This window comes from Bombus terrestris, chromosome 12 (assembly GCF_910591885.1).
Source record: "Bombus terrestris chromosome 12, iyBomTerr1.2, whole genome shotgun sequence".
Taxonomy (NCBI): domain Eukaryota; kingdom Metazoa; phylum Arthropoda; class Insecta; order Hymenoptera; family Apidae; genus Bombus; species Bombus terrestris.
The window spans coordinates 6,605,786-6,627,709 of record NC_063280.1 but is presented as its reverse complement, the minus strand read 5'-3'; the positions used below and the strand labels follow the sequence as shown (position 1 = coordinate 6,627,709).

Below are 21,924 nucleotides of genomic sequence, written 5' to 3'. Positions count from 1 at the left end.
TCTCAACAGTTATTGAATATTGTCCTTCGTAATTCTACAATCCTCCAATCTGGAATTCAAAATATGAAAGTGGTTCGCCTTGGGCTTCGTGATGTGGAATTTTTTAAAATTTTAAAATTCTGCAAGTTAGAGTTACTGTGAAATGAATATGCAAGGAAATGAAGAGATATATTTCTTATGTATAGAAGCATGTCTTTAATAACATATTATTTAATGATTAGATAGAGATCCACATTGACCAAGTCGTAATTTATTTGACAAAAAAGGTACAAATCAGTAAGAAAATTCAATGGTGGACGGCAATTAACATTAAAATTACAAACTTACAACAAAATTACAACATAATGATATATAAGTAATGTATATTATTTAAAAAAATTTATTCTACGATGATAATGACACAGGTTTTAATCTTAGAATGACACAAATATCAATAGAGTTTCTTTAGTTATGATAAAATATAACTAACTTTCATAAGAAATTATACAAATATTTGTAATGTTAATCAATATTGAAATATGCGACGCAATTGGTATAATGATTTGTCGCATATAATGATCATTAGTACATATTTGTTATCGATACAAAATGAAATTAAAACAATTTATATAATATATAATATATCATTCAAGCATACAAAAATTCACAATATACAAACGCGGTATACACCGTTTTAAAGCAGCTTGGTTCGTTTTCTGTTTGATATGATTCAAAATGACATGGATGCATCAAAATTACTATTTTACTTGCAAGTATATCTCATATATAAAATGTAAAATATATTGTGCATCCTAAATCAATCAAAACATGTATAGAGTCAAAATTTGTTATTTATTTCAGCTATCAACATTTACTTTTATATATTTTACTCTGTTTCAACTTTCGTAAAATTCGATAGATTCGATAGTTCGTTAGCATCTTGCACGTATTCACAGCAGTTTATAGGAAGCGAACTTTTCAAGCGACTTTCAAACGAACAGCACGTACGATACAAATATTACATTTAGATTACATTTAAATGCGCGATAACAATATTAACAAGAGGATTTAAGTACGTGGAATCGATGACTTTCTTTTGCGTTTAATGTACTTGATTTTTGAGAACTTGATGCAATTATCGAAGATCTTTTGTCTGTCATGGAAAATATCGACCGAACGTATGAAGAGGCATTCAAGAAATTCTACATATTCCGATAAAACGGGTACTAATTTGCAAGTAAATTGTTACGTTCGCTTCTTCAATCTAGTAGTTGCAAGTGTAAAATTCTTCTATTTTTCTATCTTTTAGTCACAAGCAATGAAAAATGACCATAATTTATTTTACGACTAACGTTTAATGTTCCATCGATTTTTATTAATGAGTAGAGATTTTGCTCGATCGATCTTTGTACTTGTTTGCATCAAGTCCTGTAAATCCCGACGTTTTTTTTACTTTCCATAAATTATTTCCATAAATTATTATTATCCATAATACGTTTTTACGACGACCATTTTACTTTTGCATACGAGGTATTTCATTTTGCTTGCTGAACTTTGGACGTTAAACCTTTCTCAACCTTGTACGGGAAATGGACGAGTATCAGAAGGCAAACGGTTTAACACTAATGGCTATGGTAACAAACGATTGTAGTATGTTACCGGTTGAAGACCGGTTCTTTGTTTCGCAAAATTATAGTAAGTTAACTCCAGATGAACTCGTGATCTCGAAAGTATAAAATCTAAACGATTCTACAAATACACTAACTCGTTAAAGTAACTGAAAGTAAGTACGAATGAGAAAGTTACTATTTCGGTTGTTCTCCTGATCTGTACAATTTATCAATGGTCTTCGGCAGTTTCCTCAATTCCACCCCAAAAACGTAGTTTCATTTTGATATTCGCAAAACTTATGAAAAATCGAATCTTCCTTTGTTAACCATAGAACGACATTCCTCCGATAGATAATTACGCATTAAATCCTTTTCAATTTTTATAATCTTATGCGCGTACGAATTGAGAATCATCTAATATAACCTACGAAATAATTCGTAAGAGAAGAGATGAAATAATAAAATAATAAGTATAACGTTGGATCCTTTTCAGCCGAATGTAATTGCACGGTGAGATCCATTTCCGACGTATAATAATTATCAATTTTTATTATCATTTCTTATACTAAAAAATTCCCACCGTATGCTCTTACATCGTATTACAAATAAATGAGAATATATAAATTCTAAATGATAGAACGGTTTCATATTCTCGTTATTAGATCGTAAACTGAAAAGAATCGAAATAACACGTTTAATAGTGAGTACAATAAAAAAACGTAAACGTTTGATTATTTTGTAAAAAGTTGCATCTTCTTGCGCAAACGAACGAGGAGTTTACTCGTTGGGTGTTTGTTGCTGTTCTTCTGTCGCTGGTTTCGTGTATAAGATTTCAGCGTACTCCGTTTTGTCCTCGTTTAGACGACGTGGAACGCTTTGTTGTTGCTGCTTCAAGTCCAATTCTGCATAAACTATTGCTCCTTCGCCCGTGGTAGGATTGAGTTTAGTTTCTTGTGCACCTGGCATTCCAGGCTGTAGCTGCGGAATTTAAACAATTTTATCAATTTCATCAAAAACTTGCTTTGTAGTTGCTTGGAAAATTTCGAAAATTTTACATGGAAATTTACTTTAAGCGTAAGGTACTTTTTTGCGATAATAACTGAAATTTAAATATGGTAAACTGTTAAATTTGTTAAAATAACTATACATATATGCATACGTAATATAATTAATGAGCATATATTTTTAAAAATTCAATAAGAAATAGGCTCATATTTAAAATTAGATTATGACATAATACAATGAATTGTGATTTCTTAATTTGTTTATCGTCTGTTGCATTAAATTTAGATATAAAGTAAAATTAAAAGAAAGTATCGATGTCATAGAAATTATTGCATTGTCGAAGCTTCTACTGTTACTTAGGAAAAACGTAAAAAAGATCAAATTTATAGAAACGATTAAGATAAACGTAATGTTTATTTTGAAACAAGAATATTCGAGAATAAAGTCACCTTTTCATCATCGACTGTGACGACAGTTCTCACGGTGTCTGTGTCCGCGCCAGACACTTTGTCCTTGTTGCGTTTAAAGAGGTGGGACAAGCTGATTCTTGATTTCCGTTCACCTCGAGATCCATCGACTTCTGTTCTGGAGTAGCGGCCGGCACTCTCCGTATCACTTCTAATCAATATAATTTATTCCCTTTTAAAATTTGTTCAATTGTTCCATTTTTATATTGCCTTGTTTCTTTAGCAACGAAACAAATTTTGTGAGACGATAATTACGTAGACAGTAGACAGAGAAACAAATACAAGAAAACAAATACTCGAAGTGATTATTCTGTAACCATGTGAAATTCCGATAAGCTATAGTGTAATAGAAAGTTATAAATTCCACTTATTTATATTTTCTTCGGAAAGAATCGGCGCAAAAATCAATAACGATAAATGGCACATGGAATTATAAAGTGGCGTTATTAATTGAGCGGAAAGAATCTGGTGATCACGATTTGCATATAGCAAGGACATAATTGAGTCGAAAACAAGCATTATATGTTGAATAATGTACACGTATTCGATTACGATGCGCCTTTTTCTTTGACTTCAGATGATTTATGAATTGCTAACGAAGCTTTAAAGAATCACTTAATAAATATCATCTCTTAAAATATATTTTAATCTTTATATCTGAAGACATAACTAGCCAATTGATTACGTTCAACATATCCTTTTGAAAATGTTTATGATAATAAATGAACAAAGATGAAAAATCGTACATATTATGTACATGTTAAAGATCTGAAATAGATTGATTGTTAACTAATACGTTCGAAATTCACTTATTCAAAAATGATTTCCATCTTATTCATTATTGTGTAATATAGACAGGCACAGTCCAAATAAGTAACTTTCAGTTGTTGTTGTATATAAAAGTCACGTATTAGGAAATTTTTGATTTGAAAGAATTAAATGTAATTAATAGGGCGCAGTTAAAGCTGATTAGTAATAAGCATACATATGGAGGAAGGGGAAAAAAGAGAAATGATTAAGCAGACACGCAGATTATATGATAATAGACGACAATTCTAATTATTCCGATATAATTTCCTTGAAAAACTTGTAATTACTTCAGAACCAGTACTAGTATAGAGCAATTTTTTCTTGAATATTAAGTTTAAAGAAAGAAGGAAATAAGTGATTTAATATCAATTTCCATGTAGAATTTATAATTATTTATATTATGTTTTTTCCAAGATCTTTTTCTTATAATTCATGAAAATAAACGATTATATAGCTAGTAAATTTATCGGAATATATGTTTATGTGTAATTATCATTTCAATAAAATAATTTTTTTTCTCGTTACAATCGTTGTTACCACATGTGACATGGATTATATACGAGGCATTTGTTACATGCGAATTCAATGAAAATTATCTCGGTATCTTCCATAAAATGATGATTCCACGTTTGATATTGGCGTAAGCTTGAAATTCTATGTTTTCTTTTTCCATGAAAAAAGTAGAAAAAAAGCTTGCCTTCGCCTATCGGTTTCGTCTGCGCTTTTCGATTTCTCAAAACGAAGTAGACTAACGCTTGCTGCCGGATCCGCGAAGTCTTGGATTCTGTGCGATTTCCTGGTAATATGGTAAATACCGACAGATAAATTTGCTTTGAACGGATAATCAAATGCGTCCATTTTTTATTCGACCGTTTTTCAGCCGTTTCTATTTGTTTAAAGAAGTAGAAGACATAATTATATGTAACTACGTTTGAACGGCTTAATTAACAATTTTTTTTCATCTATCTCGTTCATCTGAATAAAGTTTCATATTAGTGTCAAGTAAACGATCGAAGTATCTCTACTCTAAGGAAGCACCAGCAGAAAAAAGAATATTAGTTACGGAATTTGGTGTAGAATATTGAAACACTGGAAGTGCGTTGTGCTACTAGAGGGAAACCACTAAAAAACCTGTAGAAAATTATACTCACGACTCGCCAAGGTTCCTAGATGTCGTGTTACCTGTAAATAATCGACGAAAATTCAGATCTCGCTTAATTAGAATCTTGATATTATCGGAACAACGGCACGAATTAGAATATCTAATTTCAAGTTAAATAGTTTTACTTGACCTGATTAATAAAGTATGATCGATCGATGGATAAATTAATTGAAGAACACTCAAAATATGAATGCACTTGAAATAAATTCAATCGATTCATCGTCGACGTTACAATTTCATCGTGAAACCGATGCAGGTTTAACGAAATTGAAACGCGAATTGGAAAATTATTTGCGATGCGATGACGGGATGGCATATTCTCGTGTACGTTCGTGTGTATTTAAAACAAATGTTTTATTTCAAAAATCATATAATACCTAAGTATAATATCATAGCGATGAATGAACTTACAATTAATTACATACAGCTCTTCTATATATTAATTTCATTTGAATTCTTAATTAGATTTACTTTTGCCTATTGCGTTGTATCTACAAGTACAGATACAAAATGTTCATATTCCTTTCTCGTATTCGTTTCTCATATGGTCGCAGTGTAAGTGTGGAGATGCGGCTGTGTTGGTGTAGATTTGTGTGTTCGTTATTTTATTTATCGACCGTATAACATTCAAAACCTCATTGTCTTTTATCTGTTACTTCTTTTTCGTATTTTTTTGTTCGTTTTGTTAAACAGTGATTTTTTAAATTGTTTCTCTTTCTCCTTTCCTCTTCTCGTTTTTAAACTTTAACGTTTAAACTAGCGATCTCTGAAGTATTCTTAAAGTGTTACCACTGCTGTGATGCTGTTTGCATATTGGGCCCTCGTCACGAAAACATTCAGATAAAATCAACGTCATTACGTCAAATTATATGGAATTTCAAAAGAACTGAATTTTCCGAGCGTAATCGGTTCTTTTCAATTCTATATTATAAAATGTATGCTTGTGCTCGTCCTATCGATGATTCACATTTTAAAAATATTTCAGAGAACACCATACTCAGGTATTCGCGATCGTCAATATTTCGTGATCTTTATAATCATATCTAATAGCTAGACTTAACATAAATATATGTATATATATATAATATATATATACTCCATTGTATGGCCAACGATCATGCTTTCTCATATTAATATTACACTAAAATCTTCGTCGTTAATTTATTAGAAGTTTTACAAATCTTCAATTTCACCATTTTGTCTCGTTTATCGGTCGCATCTTATTTAGATTCTACAGAGAGAAAGAAAAAAAAAAAAGATCCAATATCAATAATCTAACAGCAGCATACTTATATGTATCTTAATACACGTATGTATATGAGTGTAATCGCAGCATGATCATCGTTGCATTTAAATAATTAACCATTACAAATAATGAACAATAGAAATGAATTACAAAATAAGTGGCTTAATATCGTTTAAAATGTACCGCAAGGAATTTTTTGTACATCAACGTATATCCGCGCGTAATATCCTTTAAAACTTCCTCCTCTATATCTTAAAACTCCCTATTTCCCTTTTTCCATCGTTTTCGCGTTAATCGATTATCGTTTCGACGTGCTTTCATTGTCGTAGTCGCGTTGTACGCGGGCCGAACAGGTCGAACACAGATTGTACCACAGACAGCAACGAATGCTCGTCTATTTCTTTCCTTTTTTTCTTTTCTCCTTTGCCATTATTCTCTTTGCTCTGCGCGTACGGTAGCAAGTTCTTCGACAAATTCGTTTCTCGCGCGTAGGACTAACAATAAGACCGAGAGGGGATTCGAGCGAAACGGAGAAATCCTTCGTGTTTCGAATTATCGTGAAAAAGATTCCAGAGGTTTTCAGTGTATATTTTGGCAGTGATTATTTTCGACTCGGCTTCCCGCATTTTGTAATCCGCTTTGTGCTGATCCTTTCTTACTCCCGTCATATCATTCTGGCATGATTCGCTGTAAAATCATAAGACGTCCATTTTTGTTCAAACAAGATATTTCCTTTTTATTTAACGTTACTGTCACGCGTTTCCAGGAATATATACCTTGCAGTCGTTTTTAAACATTCTTAGAATCAGAAGAGATCGCCAAAGATATACTTCATAAAGTATAAGAAATATCCTCGTGTTCGAGCAATTCAAACATTTGTTTTTCTCTTGTAAGAAATGGTTGCCTTTGTTACAACGAATCACAAGGGAAAGATAGTTTCTTCAGATATGAATATGGTAAAATGCTTCAAAATCGTATATAACCTACGCTGTATGTGTGTATAAAAAAATTCGGGCGGCCTGGTCTCGTTAGTCGTTTGAACGCATCATCGAATCATCCCCTCGCGTGTCTATTATGAGTTTAGATTAACTAGACGCGTGTTTCTTCCCTTTGCGTTAGGCTCTATTACATACACTAATACGTTTAATCGTTCGTACACATAATATATACCACAATAGTTACATGTGATTCGTTGGGAACGCACGAGGACGCCCATTTGTTCTACCAGACGAGATTTTTATAAATTAATTGGCAGCATAAAGTGAGTTCTTTGTACAATAACCAATGGAAAGAATGCGTACGGAAACTCAATTTAAACAGATATATCAGATTTTCCCTTCCTCTCCTTAAGTTTGTTCTCAGACTTAGCGGAACAAAAGGTGTCGGAACGTGCGTTGCTCACGGCACATTGACATACGGATGCGGCTCAGCCTCTTTAACGGCACAAACAACGCTTCGACATCGCGAATACGATACAGAATAGTATTTAATTGGCAACGTACATCCACGTTTAATCGATTTACTTTTTAAATAATCCAACGCTCTAGTTTCTTTCCCGCATTGTGTCTCATCCGATCGCGTTTCTCTATTCACGACCGGACGATGATCCTCTCTTTCGCGTTAAAATTCACGCTTAAGTTGTATATAACCTTATTTCTTTGCCCGATAATAGTCTTCCTCTCAAAAAATTCACGGATAACGACAGGTCGCTCGGCAATTGGAGTGCAAGAGGATAAATAAGTATTCAGTTAATATTTACGAGTTGCAAGCCAAGTGCCCTCGACACAGAATATATAATATATTCATTACTATTATATTCAATCTCATATCATAATATTTATAATATATTTATATATATATATTTATTTATTATATATATATATTTAATATATACAACATGTAATTTTTTCGATCGTCTTCGTCCGACCAGTTTCTTCGGTAGATTCTTTCCTTTTTCATTTCCTTTAATTTTTGTCTGTTAAATTTATTACTTTATGTTCACTGTTCAAATTGGCGTTAATTCCTTTTATATGTAAATTAGATCAACGAGAACTCGTTGGACGAGACGATCTCTCTTTGTAAGTGAAAACACGATCGCATATGGAAAAAGTGAAGGAGTGTATGTGCAGAATTCGGAAATGTTTCGTCAACTAGTGACACACATAGGGTTCGATACTCTCGCTTCTTCTTACCCTCTCTTTTCTTTCTTTTTTTACGTTTTTTTTTCTATTTTCTTTTTTTCCCCCTACTATTCTTAATTTAATAATTCATGTTTACGACGCCGTGGACACCTACGTTCGTGAACTTGTTTCTTCCTGTCTGCGAGTGTCGTACAATATATGTGTATGATTGTGTGCACGTGTATGTGATTACGAGCGTAGCATCGAAGCTCGTTCCTTTCTTCTCGCGCGTGTCTTCTTTCATTTTCTTTTTTCCCTTTTTCGATGACGATTAAGCTAAGCAAAGATTATCCGTACAAAAGTACAAAGAACACTTATTGTCGACGGGAATGATAATGAAATCACAAAACTCACTAGTCGAAAAGTATTCCAGTCGCGGTTGATGACTTCCTGTAGTTACTTTATATTATATGTATATCGTTCCATCAACTTTCAATGTTGGTTTTTATATTCTTCAACCAGAAACGGCACTTTGAAAGCGGACTAACACTCAATGAATCGTATGTGCTCTTATAATCAAGAAATTCGCGATCGATAGTTTACGCGATTCGTCTACAAGAACGACTGGTGCTCGATGAATATTCCGTCAAGACTATCGTCGGTTAGAAATTTCCCTGTCTTTCTCAATTCTATTCGCACAGAGGCGAAGGTGTAGAAGTGTTAAATGATCGAACCTGTTAGAAACATCTAAAGGAAAAGAAAGGTTTATCAATGGAGAGAGCTTGGTGACGCGCGAGAATCGACGTCAGGACGTCACGATAGAGAAAGGAAGAATGGACAGTGTCCCTTGTAATCTCGTTAAAGCGAAAAATACTTGCAAATGTTGTTTTTGTCGCGAATGAAAAGGAACCAACGAGGTCTGGCTTCGCCTTCAAAGGGCACTGCGACACTAATGAATCTGGTTGAGCTTATCGAACGTTTTTATCATCGTTACGAGTACATCCAATGATCAGATGATTCGTATCGATCGTAGAGATTCGTATCAAAAGTCGTTTCTTTACATTTAAAATCAGACATCGTCTGATGGTGGACTTTGTTCATTGGTGAATCGACAACGTGATTGTACGATATAAAATTCTGGTTGAAAAGCTGTCTCCTGTAGAAAAGTACGATAGCCGTAGAATGCTTGCAGTGTTTGTCGCGATCTTGAGATACAAAGACGCGCGATAAATGGATGCACTTCCGGTTGAACTGATAACGTGGCAGCGTTCGCGTGATTTATTTATGGCGTTAACACTTCGAATAATTTTTCCAGTACGTGTTTTAAATTATACATATTTTTATAGGAATTTTTTGCCCATTTTATTCTTAAAAAAACGTATTTATCCCATTCGTAAAAGATACCTTTAATGCGAAGTCTCGTTATAAAATCGTGGTAAAAAAGTTTCAGTAAAAAGAAGATTAAAAAGCAACGATACAATTTCGAGGAGTTAACAATTGTTAAGTAAAAATTCTCTTTCGAAACGTGCGTAACCATTGTTACTGAGTCGCGCTATATTCGAGTATTTTAAGAGTATTATAAAGATTGTTCGTTTCGAACAGTCGTTGGATCGTCGATCGAACCTGCAATATCGATACCGCGTTTATATATAGAAAAAACTATCGCGTTATAAGGGCGCGTATCTATCTGTGAAAAAAATCGTGGTAGAACACGCCCCGTTTCGGGCCAGTGAATCGTTTCGAAACGTACAAATAATACTGTTTTCAGTAAAAGTATGTCTAAATTACAAAACGCGAGATACGATCCACACGTGTCAGTCAGCACGTGCACGTCCTGGATTAAAAGGGTGGGCGCGTCTAAGAACGAAAGCTACATCGTGGAATGTGTTCGTCTCCTCTTATCTTTGTTTCTGCTGTTTGAACGTGGTAACGGCGTTATTTTTAATAGATTCCGTTGCTCGTGCACGTAAAGCATCTCTTCTCACAGCGATAATTCATTCTCCCGCGTCGACCACGTCGAGTTGTTGAAAGGGACATGTCCCCAAAAGAGCTTTGCAAAAATTCAGTTGGATGTTTAACGCGTTGGAAACAGGCAAGTTTTCATTCGTTTCCGTATACGTTTATCACTATATCGTGTAATTCGTTAAAACGTTCGGCGTTGCATATGTTTAAAACAAACTCGCGGAAAACGAATCGCGAAAGGAAAATTGTGAATTACCAACCGTGGAAAATCTGTGTTTGTCGTGCACACGCAATTCCTACCTACGATACCTTTTCTCCCTGCTTCCTTTCTTTTTTTCTTTTTGCTCTAGATTTTCCTATAACCCCCTCCCGCCCCGTTTTTTTTTTTATCGATGGGTCCTTTAGAAAAAAACCTCGACTACAAAATTTGATTTGTTCGCGCTAGCATATGAGACATTCTTCACTACTCGGAGACTCGACTCGTCCTCTCCGTTTCTTTTTTTCTCTTCATACGCTTAATCACTTTGTTTAAATAATTTCTAGACATCGCGTTCAAGTATACGATACGTTTCGTTCGCGTCAGAGCGAGACGACAAACCGCAAAAACACAGCTCTCTTTCTTTCTCTTGCTTTCTCAAGCTCGGATCTCCGGATATCGGCATTCTCCTCCTCTCACGCGGGAAACTCGATTACGAAGATTTTACTTAGAATAGAGTGGTATAATCTGAGGACAGCTCGCAAATGCGTGTTACCTAACAATGATACCTTAGCGATACTTCGATCTTTCAACTTCTCGAGGATACAGAAGGAACGAATCAATCGTTCGTTTCTATCTTTCAAGTAAATTCTTAAGATAAACATTTGAGATTCCTGTTATCATAATCCCTTGCTTCGTCTTTCTTCCGCTTCGTTGAAAAATCGATCCTCGAAAAGCTAACGATCGTACGACGACGTGTGTGGTTGTACAAGTAGTAACGTGTGAGTAACTCGATCGAAGCGAAGTTTTCTCAATGTGACGTGTGTGTGAATGTGTGTGTTGTCGAGAAGAAAAAAAAGGCGGCGTAAAAACCGCCAATTGGACGACGGTGGATCGCGTCGCGAAATCCTATTTACAAAAGATACACGGCGACTGAGGAGACCGAATGTTCGCTTTCGCGATTGCATATCGAGGCATCGAGGGATCGTTCCCGATCGTTCACGAGCGGAGAATCGTGGTTGATCGCGATTCGCGCACGGTCGTTTTTCCGGCTACGAACAGAGCTGCCATCGAAGAGACGGAAATCGTAGAAAAATGAAAAAGCAAACGGAAAAGTGGATCAGATCTAACGTGAAATTCTCTTTCTTATACTCTGCCACGCGAACGGAGTTTCTCCGACGAAATAATAATACTACGTCACGTAAAATAAATACGCAGTAATCGTGCGAAAAAAAAAAGAAAGCAGTTCGTTTTGATAAACTAAAATGAGATTCGCGTATGACCAGACAGGGAGGAACACGTGTTCTTTTGCACGAAGACACGACAGGTGTACCTCTCTGCTGTCAATTTTAAACCCTTTGCACTTTCTGCGTATGTTTGCAATTTCTGTGAATTTAATCCGAAGTTACTGTGTCATTTGATAAGCAGTTTCAGAACAAGTGAAGAACATAGCGTGTTCTTGTTCCCAAGGTACGTTGGATCGAATTGGCGTCAATCAAGAGATTCTACTTTTTTCGAAATAAAAGCTATCGATCGACTATTAAACTCGTAATATCATAAATTATCGTATACTTTAATGACCGCCTCCGCGGTCCTCGATAATCTGCATAATTTCAGCCGATAATAAATATCGACCTGACCCTAAGATGATTCGATCCAATTACCTCGACCTAAACGCATCGAGTATCGTGCAACAAGATATATTCCAAAGATGTTATTTTTCACGTGACTGGAGATCGATTTGCAAAGGGTTATCGAACCGAAACGAGGGGTGGCAGGTTATTTCCGCCGCAGAAGAAGGAACGACCGTCGAATGGACCGTCAAACGGATGATCGGTCTTTAGACAGGCGTGTCCGTCTTCTCGTCCTTTTTCGGCTCCTTGATGTCCGTGCGGCCGTTCACGTATTCCGTGCTCGCGTGTATTGGATTCTCCTGGCCACCCTGCGGTATTTTTTCATCGATGATACGCGGGTCCTCGTGATCCTCTTCATCTTCGTCCCCGGGGGTGATGTGCGCCTCGCTTCCGGCGCCGACACCGCTCGCAGCTTCCTCGTCGCCCCGACGCCTCGCTGCAACAAGCAACGCCACGATCGGTCAAGGCAAAAGTGCGTGTGTGGATCTCTCTTTCATTTTTTTTTTTTTTTTTTTTTTTTGGTCTATTCTCTCTATTATCTTTTTTTTTATTCTTTTGTATTTCTGTTTTTTATTTCGGTTTTGTTTGACTCGATTATTCAAGGGTGGCGTATTTTCTTTGGTTTTATTAATGGTTCTATTTTTGCGCTCTGAACGATTGTCACGGGGTTAGTTAGTGGCGTCTCTGTCGTTTCGCGTTACTCTACTTTCCGATCGATTCTCATCGTGCCGGACAGACTGTCTTTTTTTGAGGAATTTGCAAACGCGCGAGCTATACGCGGAGGTAAAAGCTTTTCTTTCGTTTGCGCTTTAACATCACGATAAAAGTTTCTCATCTTGTTTAGATAATTTTTAAGCGATTAATTTTCTACTGTGTTTTTATAGTGTGATTCGACGTTTGTCATACGTACCTCCAAGAAATAATACAGATAATAGTTTTGCTTTTCTATCTGTCTTAGTGTCAGATATGAAAAGATATGACAACTGCTCAATCTCAAACGTTAGTTTAATCCAAAAGCTGAATTAATTGTCGATCGAATTGTCTATTTTCATTGTCGTTTATTGTACACCGTCGTGTGGCCGCGTTGCTCAGGCGTTTGCAATCGAGCGCGATTTAATCGGTCGTTAGAGCGGTTAATAATCATAAACATTCACAGGCAAGTCATCGCACTAATGTATATTCCAATCCAAGCAAGGTAAATGTGAATGAACGTGAACGTGGTCAAATTTCAACACGTAACCAGCTAATTATCAGCTAAGATAAATAGTAAAAACATCGAGAATCGTGAAAGGTTCGAGATATGGGGTTGGATTGTAAAAAAGGGACAGCTGATACGAGCATGCTTGTGCGATCATAATCTAGGAACGGATTATAGAATTAATAATATAATTAATTAATAATTATTGTTCTAATTGGGCAAAAAGAAAAAATATAGTCACGTCGGAGAAGCAAATTGAAAGAAAGATAACATCGATAAAGGGTCTGGTCTGGTTTCACTTCGAACAAATGTCACCACACTTGCCTTCGCCGATTGTTCGTCGTTGCTTGTCGCAAAAAGAAACTCGCTCCTGTTTCATTTGACCCAGCGGGCCTTGAATTTAGAGGAATTCCCGCCGGGGATTTCTTGAACAACGTATCGCAACAGACAATCGTGGCCTGAGTCAGTGTTTTTCAAATAGCTTTCTTCCCCTTGCGAGCCGTTATTCGATCGCGAATGAACGCTTTTTCCCTTCAAAGTGTCGAATTAAATGCTACAGGAATACTTTTATCGAGAAGTTGAGCCAAATATCCGTTGAGAAGGAATTTTTTATCTTCGAAGTTCTTTCTATCTTTTCTTAGTACATGTCTCGAAAAGAATTTATGATTTTTGTTCTTTGGTAGGTCGGAAGGGGAAGAATTTGAAAAACACTGCGCGAATAATAATGAACGGAGCATAAATTAGGCATCGTATTAGTAGTACATGCTGTGAAAGTCGTAAGCACGATGTGCATGCACGAATGACAGAAATATGTATGTTTATGATTTAATGAGATCGACTCGATGATATTCATAATTCTGTGTAGTTTCAGGTTCTTCTTATTGCTTTCATTAACGTTTGAAATTTTTAATGAACAATCGTATTCAGATCTGTTCTAATCTTTAGATTCTTTAGAATCAGAGATATTGTGTTGCTACTTCAAAAAAGTATAAAAATCTGATTTATATTAAAATCTTTTCAATCAAATCATGTTTAACGATCGATTGGGAATATAGTAACTTTTAAGCAAAATTATCTTTGCCAGAATTGTGTTTATCGACTCACAAATCGATAAATGGATCATTCCGAACAATGAAAGTCTGATTTGTTCATTTGTCACGCGAGTATCGATTATACGCCAGATTTCTGGCATGAATAATCGAACTTTAACTCTGTTTATTCTCTTCTACATACTATCGGAAGTCTAACCCTTTTTTTTTTTTTGCTTTTCTAGTACACTGTGACACTGGTTCGAGCAGAATTTAAAAATAAATGGGAATCGACAAAATTGTAAAAATCAAATCGCCGTTGAAGTTCGTTCGTATTTGCTTTAAACGCATTTTGAAGTTACATACTTTCATTTTTGTCCTAATAGCTCCTAATGAGATAGCCTTAACGATTACTAGCGTGACATAATCGAATTGATTTCTAGATTTCTGAATTACTAAATACTCAAAATTTGTATTAAATTTAACATCAATCAATTACCTAATCACATGTTAACTTTCGTTTCACACATTTATCCAAGGCAAATCATCTCGTAACATCGCTTTCCATTAATTCACGGCACGTATCGGAATCTGTTGCAAGGATCGAGTATTTCCACGATAATTCGAGATCAGGTAACGACGACAATGTGAATGTGTCAGGAGAGTTGATTAAAAATGGTCTGACACGGATATGAGAAAAGTGGCGAGTAGACGAGCTGATGATGAACGAGGAACGAGCAATACTTTAAAAAAAAGGGGTGTTTTGCTGCCTGAGGTGACTTACCCCTGGACAGTGTCATGCCTAGAGTACGGAATCGTAAGGTAATTGTTGCTGTTTCTCCTTATTCTTTACTTGGCCCGACTTGCATGCTGTCCTATCGGTAGCGGCACAACACACAAGACATTTGTATACATACAAATATAGAGATATAAATTAAGAAACATGTATAGTTTTACGATGGAGTACAGCTAGCGAAGGTCGTTTGCTTCCTACACACGTACAACCGCTCATGATTTCATTGGAATTATTATAGTTTGTTTATTAAGAAACTTTCTCTCAATTTATCTAGAGTTTCGTAAATCATTTTGTACGAGTTGTCTAACAGACAATTTCAGCAACTAAATTCCTTTACAATCTAATATTACGTAAATGTCTATTATTCTGATAAAGGAGATGGAACACAAATAAGAAAAATTAGATATATAGAGGACAGCTGAAAAAAGAAATTGATGTAGTATATAAATAACACAGTCGCTGCTGATAAAAAATATCCGTATTATCCTATCCATCGATACAAAAATAATATAAGGTCGATTTTATTTTATTGCGTTATTTGTAACTCGATCGCGAGTGGCTGACTTTAGCCAATTAACTTTTATTTTCCTTCGAGTCTATGCATCGCTCGTTTATTTGCTTTTCATTCATCGTTTATTATATTTGTTATTATCCGTGTCAAATCGAAGTGACAAAAGTACACGAAAAATCGCCAAAAGGGATGGGGAATCGCGCGGTACGAACGAAGTAGTTCGTGTGAATTATTGAAAAAATAGATACTCACCTGCGAAGCACCAGCGTCCGGTCGCACGGGCAAAAATTAGTATGAAAACGATGAGAAGTAGCACCAGGGTTCCAACAACGATGCCGATGATAGAACCAGCATCTAAATCGACGCCTGAAATTTTGTAGAAAGTCAAAATGACGTTTGTTGTACAACTTCTTTTTATCCATACAAACAAATTAAACTAATCTTATTATCGACTATTTCGCTTGAGATAAATTTCCGCGACTTTAATATTTTCATCGCGATTGTAATCTGCAAAGTTTCGAGTTCGAATATGAATAAGATCAAATGCAGAGGACACACGTATATAAAAATATTAAAAATATCGAAAATTGAATTAGAAAATATTGAATTAGAAATCATGCGCCAGTAATTGAATACGAATGCACCTCTATCGTTGAAAAATCAAGAAAAGCCAGCTTAACGAAGCTTTAACATTTCCAAGACACAGTCGATCGAACTTGAATATCTGTTAGAATAAAAATCAAAGTGTCATTGTGTCTTGTATATACTCATGTTAAAAAATGCGTTTCATCGATAATGAATGTACAAAGCAGAGCGTAAATATGTTCGTGTTGGATAAAAAATATATATATACGTAAAAATATACATATATACGTAATGTAACAAGAGTCAACAAGCACTCTGAAGCCTTTGGTACATTTAATGTCTATGAAACTTATAATTCTAATGCAGAAATGTGCAAGAGAGGTCGGTGACGCGAAATCTGTGTTCGATATTGACAAAAAAGCGTTGATTCATGTAAAGGCGATCGCACAAAAATTTAGTCACGTTTATTTGAAAAATACAGATTTGCCATTCATGTTTGCAGTGGTATCAATAACAAACGTAACGTTGTATATATAACCGTATCCCGTAGCGCGGAGTTCCATTTACGTGATCCCTCTGTGAATCTATCGTGTGACTTTCGCACGAATTGATGACACGGTTTGAAAAATCGCGATAACAAAAAACAAAAAAAAAAAAAAAAAGAAAAAGAATAATGAAAAAAGAATAAGATGTTACAGCTACAGTTTTTGCACGATCTTTAAACAAACAGAGAAATATTACTTGGAGACAAACAACGTTTGGTAGATTAATAAAAATAGAAGATCGTTTCGATTCTACCGCTTCGAAAAATATCGATGTTGTCCTTTAGCATTTCTTTTTCTTCTAATTTTTCATTGAATTCCCTTCATTCGAAAATATACACAGACCGATAAAATAAATTTGACAAAATAAAAAATATCGTGAACCGACGTAGCGTAGTAGTAAAAATATCGCGATAAATGTTCCGGCTTTGGGCATAGTTTATCAGTTACAAAACGTATCGTAATCCACCATTTTCATGGAACTTCACGCGTACGGAGCTACATCGACTACTTACTACGTATAATAATTTGAAAGAATGACATTACCTAGTGCGTGCATGTGTTCGGAGAGCTTACCATAGAAGTGACCGAACGGCCCTGCGTGGAAGCATGCGGTGAAGGATCGATATGGTTAGAAACACATAGCGCATACTGACACAATAGAGAAAAGACACGCAAAAATATTCTAATTCGTACATATTCGGTGTAATCGAAAACGTAATGACGGCTGTTGACTAGCGCGTGAAAGTGACAACGAATATGACATGAATCGGTAGACAGATGGTGAGTATGCTTGATCGGATGAAATGATGGTGACAAACACGAAATGTGGAAACTAACAGCATGATCGACAGCTACCGACGAATTTCAAATCAGTTTTATCATCTTTCTCTATAGCGATGTCGAATAATCAATATTCACCCGACGATACGAATGAAAATTAATTCTGTTGCTATTTAATATTTTTTCTCCCTTTAATATCGTTGATCGTAAATTTTGCTTGTTTTATGCTTGCGTGACTGCTATTTTTAAAAATCTATTTTAATATTACGATTACACGATTAATGCTTGACATTTTTGTCTCTCTTCGTCTTTTATGTTTCCGTTTTCCACTTTGACGCAGATAAAAGTTCGTTGTGATTTGCACGCTACTTTGGTGCACAGTGAGATTAGGTGATTGTTTTTCACGATAATTGAATTCTGAGCGTTTCCCAGGTTTTTACCTGCGGGTTCTGTGGCTGTCGACAAAATGATACGATATTCGTAAGCTCCTTCGTCGTTACGGGCTTCCAGGATATAGTCCTTCTCCGTGTCGGATTTTTGCACGCTGTCGATCGTCAGGATCACACTCCACGCTCCTCTTCCCTGTAAAAAACAAATTCTTTGGTCACTTAATTATTCGATCTCTTACCAAGCAAACGTTCTCTAATCCTAAAGGTGATTAATGTTTACCGTCATAAAATTAAATATAAAGATATCGATATTTTCATTTTTACTTTTGAAATGTTTTCGAATTCGTTTATCTAACTAGCAGAGGCCAGGATCACTTTTGCATTTAAACGACGCTGTAATTTCAATCTCCGACATTCTATGGTCCGAATGAATTCCACCAACTGATATTACGCGTATTTCGATGAATTTTAATTTGATCATATTCATATTATGAATTCATTGCTGAATGTTTAATTTCGTAAGCTGTATTATTATGCTAAACTTCTCACTAGCTGTGGAATTCCCGAAAAAATTTCCTTATTGGTAATTTATCTATAAAATTCCCAAGCCTTCTGCATTTAATTATTTCAACAACGAACACAAAAAATAAGTTTAATCTACCTTTCTCCGAACGAGACGAATAATTCAACAGTTCTACTCTTTTTTTCCTGTTGCCTCTTTTATACAAAATGAGACAGTTTTTGATATCGATAGTTGAATTATTTCGGGCGATTTCACTGCACGAACTCTAGCATCCGAATCGGCCGGAATTTCATTAAAGCTGTTTGATTAGCGAGAAACTTTGCGAGTCACGCAAATGTATAAAAAGCGCTAAGTGCACCGTGAAAATCGATGCTCTGGAATGCGGAATCTTTGTTCCATTACCTTCACTCGTATTCTCCTCCATTTCTCGTTCGTTCCTCAATTTACTCTTTCGTTGTTTTTTCACGAGAAAGCTCCCTTGGCAACTCAAATTCTACTAGCTTCAGTATCTATTCCATCATTTTCTTCGCTGATAATTCGATTCGTATCTCTTTTTACGAATTAATCTTTACATACTTCATTTCTATGTATAGCTTTACCTTTTGCTTCGTAGAATTCAATATGCATTACTATTCAAGCATTTCGAGGAACGTTCGAAAAAATATTCTACATTTATAGCTAGAATTTTCATGCTGTGTTCGTTCGACCGAGCGAATTGAGAGAACACAATCGACGCGGACCTTTTACTAGCAAAGTCTATCAAACTTTCCAAGTGGAAGAATATTTATTTATCTGATAATAGAAGCTCATTCACGTGGAAAATCTGTTAAGATGGTTTCGTACGGATTTCTTTGGATACGTTTCTAATCTTGAATTAATGCTTGATGTTTCGTATTGATTTATACGTATCTCTGACTTTCGATAGTATTCGTTATTTAGAATAATGTGATTCCTCGATTTTTTAAACGTCTGTTGCAATAATTACAATATCGTATTTTCTATCTTGTTGTATGTTCGATATTACATTTTTTAAGTATATAATGTTTCATAATAATAAGAAGAAGATATATATACAGATATTAATTTAATAGAAGATATAAGAAATTTCGTTAATTTACCAAATCCACAGCGGTCGAGGTTTCGAGTCGATTGCTTTCGTCTGGGTTACCCTCGGTGATCATTTCATTGTTCACTCGCCATTTGAAATGTGGCCTAGGGTTTGCGTAAACGGTCACGTTCACGATACCCTGGTGTCCAACTACGTATCCAAAACGCTCGATGGTTGGTTGCGGTTGAGGAGGATCTAAAAAGAAAATTTCTATTTTTAATTGTTCCACATCTTCCACAGATTTGAATATTCCGTCGTAATTCACGTCATCGATAGAAATTCCGCGCTGAAAATTAAATATTTCGGACATCTTCATATAGCCATGAACGATTTTTAATTTGGAAAAATAGAAACAAATCGCTAGCAAGCTTACCGTTGAGTAATTTGAATTTATTTAATATCTTCAATTAGAATTTTTATTCTTTCCTTTTTTTTTTAAGTTTCTTACGTTTAAAAAGTGTTTGTACTTTTATTAGCAAAGAAGGAGTTTCTTTTTACATTACGTGTTAAGATTTGCAATTTCGTATATCGTTCGAAGAATCGATCGCTTACAGAAAACTTGCAGTTGCATGGTAGTTTCCTTAGGCCGGTCGAGTGCAATGTGGCTGGCAACGCATCGAAGGATTTTTCCATTGTCCGTCCAATCCAAGCTACGCGATGCATTTTGCACGGCCAGTGAGTTATCGTCCAGGTTCGAGTCGTAAATTGTAGGTCTTTCTTCGTTGCCGATAGGTTCGTCGTCTAGTTATCATAAAAAGGACACAGAACTGAGTACGGTATAACCTCTGACAAAAAGTTAATTAAAAATCCCTCTATTTCGCCGACTAATTACCAAGGAACAAAGAAACATTGGCTGCTGGTCGTCCGGCTGGTGCGCTGCAACTCACTTCCAATTTTTCTCCTTTTCTATATATATTTCTTCCATCGGATCCAGGACTAGCGTGAAGCTCTGGATTGTGCGGCGGTTCTGAAAATTCAGTTGCAAGCATTAATTATTCCTTGGATGCAAGAACGACGTTGAATTTTCTATTGAAAGTCAAGCGTTAATATTGCCCGGCTACGTCGATGCTCGTTAATTTTCCACCGTTCAAACAGGAGAAAACTTGCAGATCTTTATTTAAATTCGCTCGAAACATCTCCAAGTCTCCATCATGACCCGTTTTCGTCATTTATCTTTATCGACTTTATCTGAAAATAGTAATTTCCTTTCGCGCTACCATCCCCTCCTTCTTCAAACCCGTCGCGTAAGCAATTCTCTTAACGAAGATTAATTAGCTCTCGAATTCCCGCACACGTATATCCCATACTGTAATATTTTTCCCTGTACGGGGGAATACTTTTCTCAGACAACTAACGTCGCGAAGTTTTACAACGATTTTCTCATTAATTTCGAGGCTACGCGTAAAAACCACGTCGATTAATTACGGACGCTCTTTTAATTATGCTTCGACTCCTTTGCAATTAAGGATTAGCATCTGATGCACGTGACATACACTGCTGTTTTTAACTGCCATCCGTAATTCTTGTGTTAAAACGAATTCTTTAGTGATTCTTTTCAACGTATAAGGCTATCATAAGAGTAACTGCATCTTTCCGATGAACTAATTGACGAATATGTCAGAACGATCAGACGTATAGATTCTTGTGAGAGAAGCTCTAACGTTCTTCGGATGTTTGGTTCGTCAGGACTCGTATCAACTGTAACCATAGCCTAAGAAAGATACGAGAAGAAGGAAATTGGTACTTCTAGTCTTATTATTAATCTTAACACGAGTTGTCAAATTAAAATCAGACCTTGAAGAGTGAAATGGATAGAATATAATAATACATACTAGCTACGATAATTCTCGTAGATGCCTGTGCTTCCGCTCGACGTTCGGTGGTTGTCAGGGTGCACTTGAAAATTCCATCGTGACTTTCCTTGATCTTGGCAATGTGAACGCCGCATTGGCCGGCCTCCGTGCCTTCTCCGTAATACTCGATACCATCTTCAGACGGTTGTCCCTTGGATAACACCATTCCACCTTCTTCGCCAGGTATTTCGACACGGCAGACCCGTAGTGGTCTACCCACTCTGCACAAAATTTGCAAACTTTCGCCCAGTCGCACGGCAGTCTGATGTTTTGGCTCGATGTCCACGACCAGGTTCGGTTTCGATGCTGGAACCAAGAGGAAGAATAATTAGATTCCCTGATGAAAATAATTTCAAAGGCACGCTATATTATATCAGGTGAAAATTTGCGCACGAAACGGGACGAATTTAAAAGAAT

The 21,924-nt window shown here is 35.9% G+C and overlaps 1 protein-coding gene across 7 annotated transcripts in view; it reads right to left on the bottom strand.

Moving 5' to 3' along the window:
• Positions 1-228: 228 nt before the first annotated feature.
• The window catches only part of LOC100642771 (fasciclin-3), a 344,445-nt gene continuing 322,749 nt past the window's right edge, over positions 229-21,924 (bottom strand). For 2 of the 7 annotated variants that reach the window (XM_048411118.1, XM_048411121.1), the window contains exons 2-12: positions 21,487-21,813; positions 20,487-20,621; positions 20,207-20,395; positions 19,665-19,849; positions 18,075-18,216; positions 17,398-17,448; positions 15,977-16,090; positions 5,023-5,053; positions 4,569-4,667; positions 3,044-3,212; positions 229-2,567 (exon numbers count right to left, since the gene is read on the bottom strand). In XM_048411118.1, coding sequence (XP_048267075.1) covers positions 2,367-2,567; positions 3,044-3,212; positions 4,569-4,667; positions 5,023-5,053; positions 15,977-16,090; positions 17,398-17,448; positions 18,075-18,216; positions 19,665-19,849; positions 20,207-20,395; positions 20,487-20,621; positions 21,487-21,813 — 1,643 coding nt within the window. In that variant the 3' untranslated portion in view covers positions 229-2,366. Of the gene's footprint in view, positions 2,568-3,043; positions 3,213-4,568; positions 4,668-5,022; positions 5,054-5,368; positions 12,628-15,976; positions 16,091-17,397; positions 17,449-18,074; positions 18,217-19,664; positions 19,850-20,206; positions 20,396-20,486; positions 20,622-21,486; positions 21,814-21,924 lie in introns of those variants that run through there. The other 5 variants (XM_048411119.1, XM_048411120.1, XM_012315202.3 and 2 more) reach the window with 5 other exon arrangements.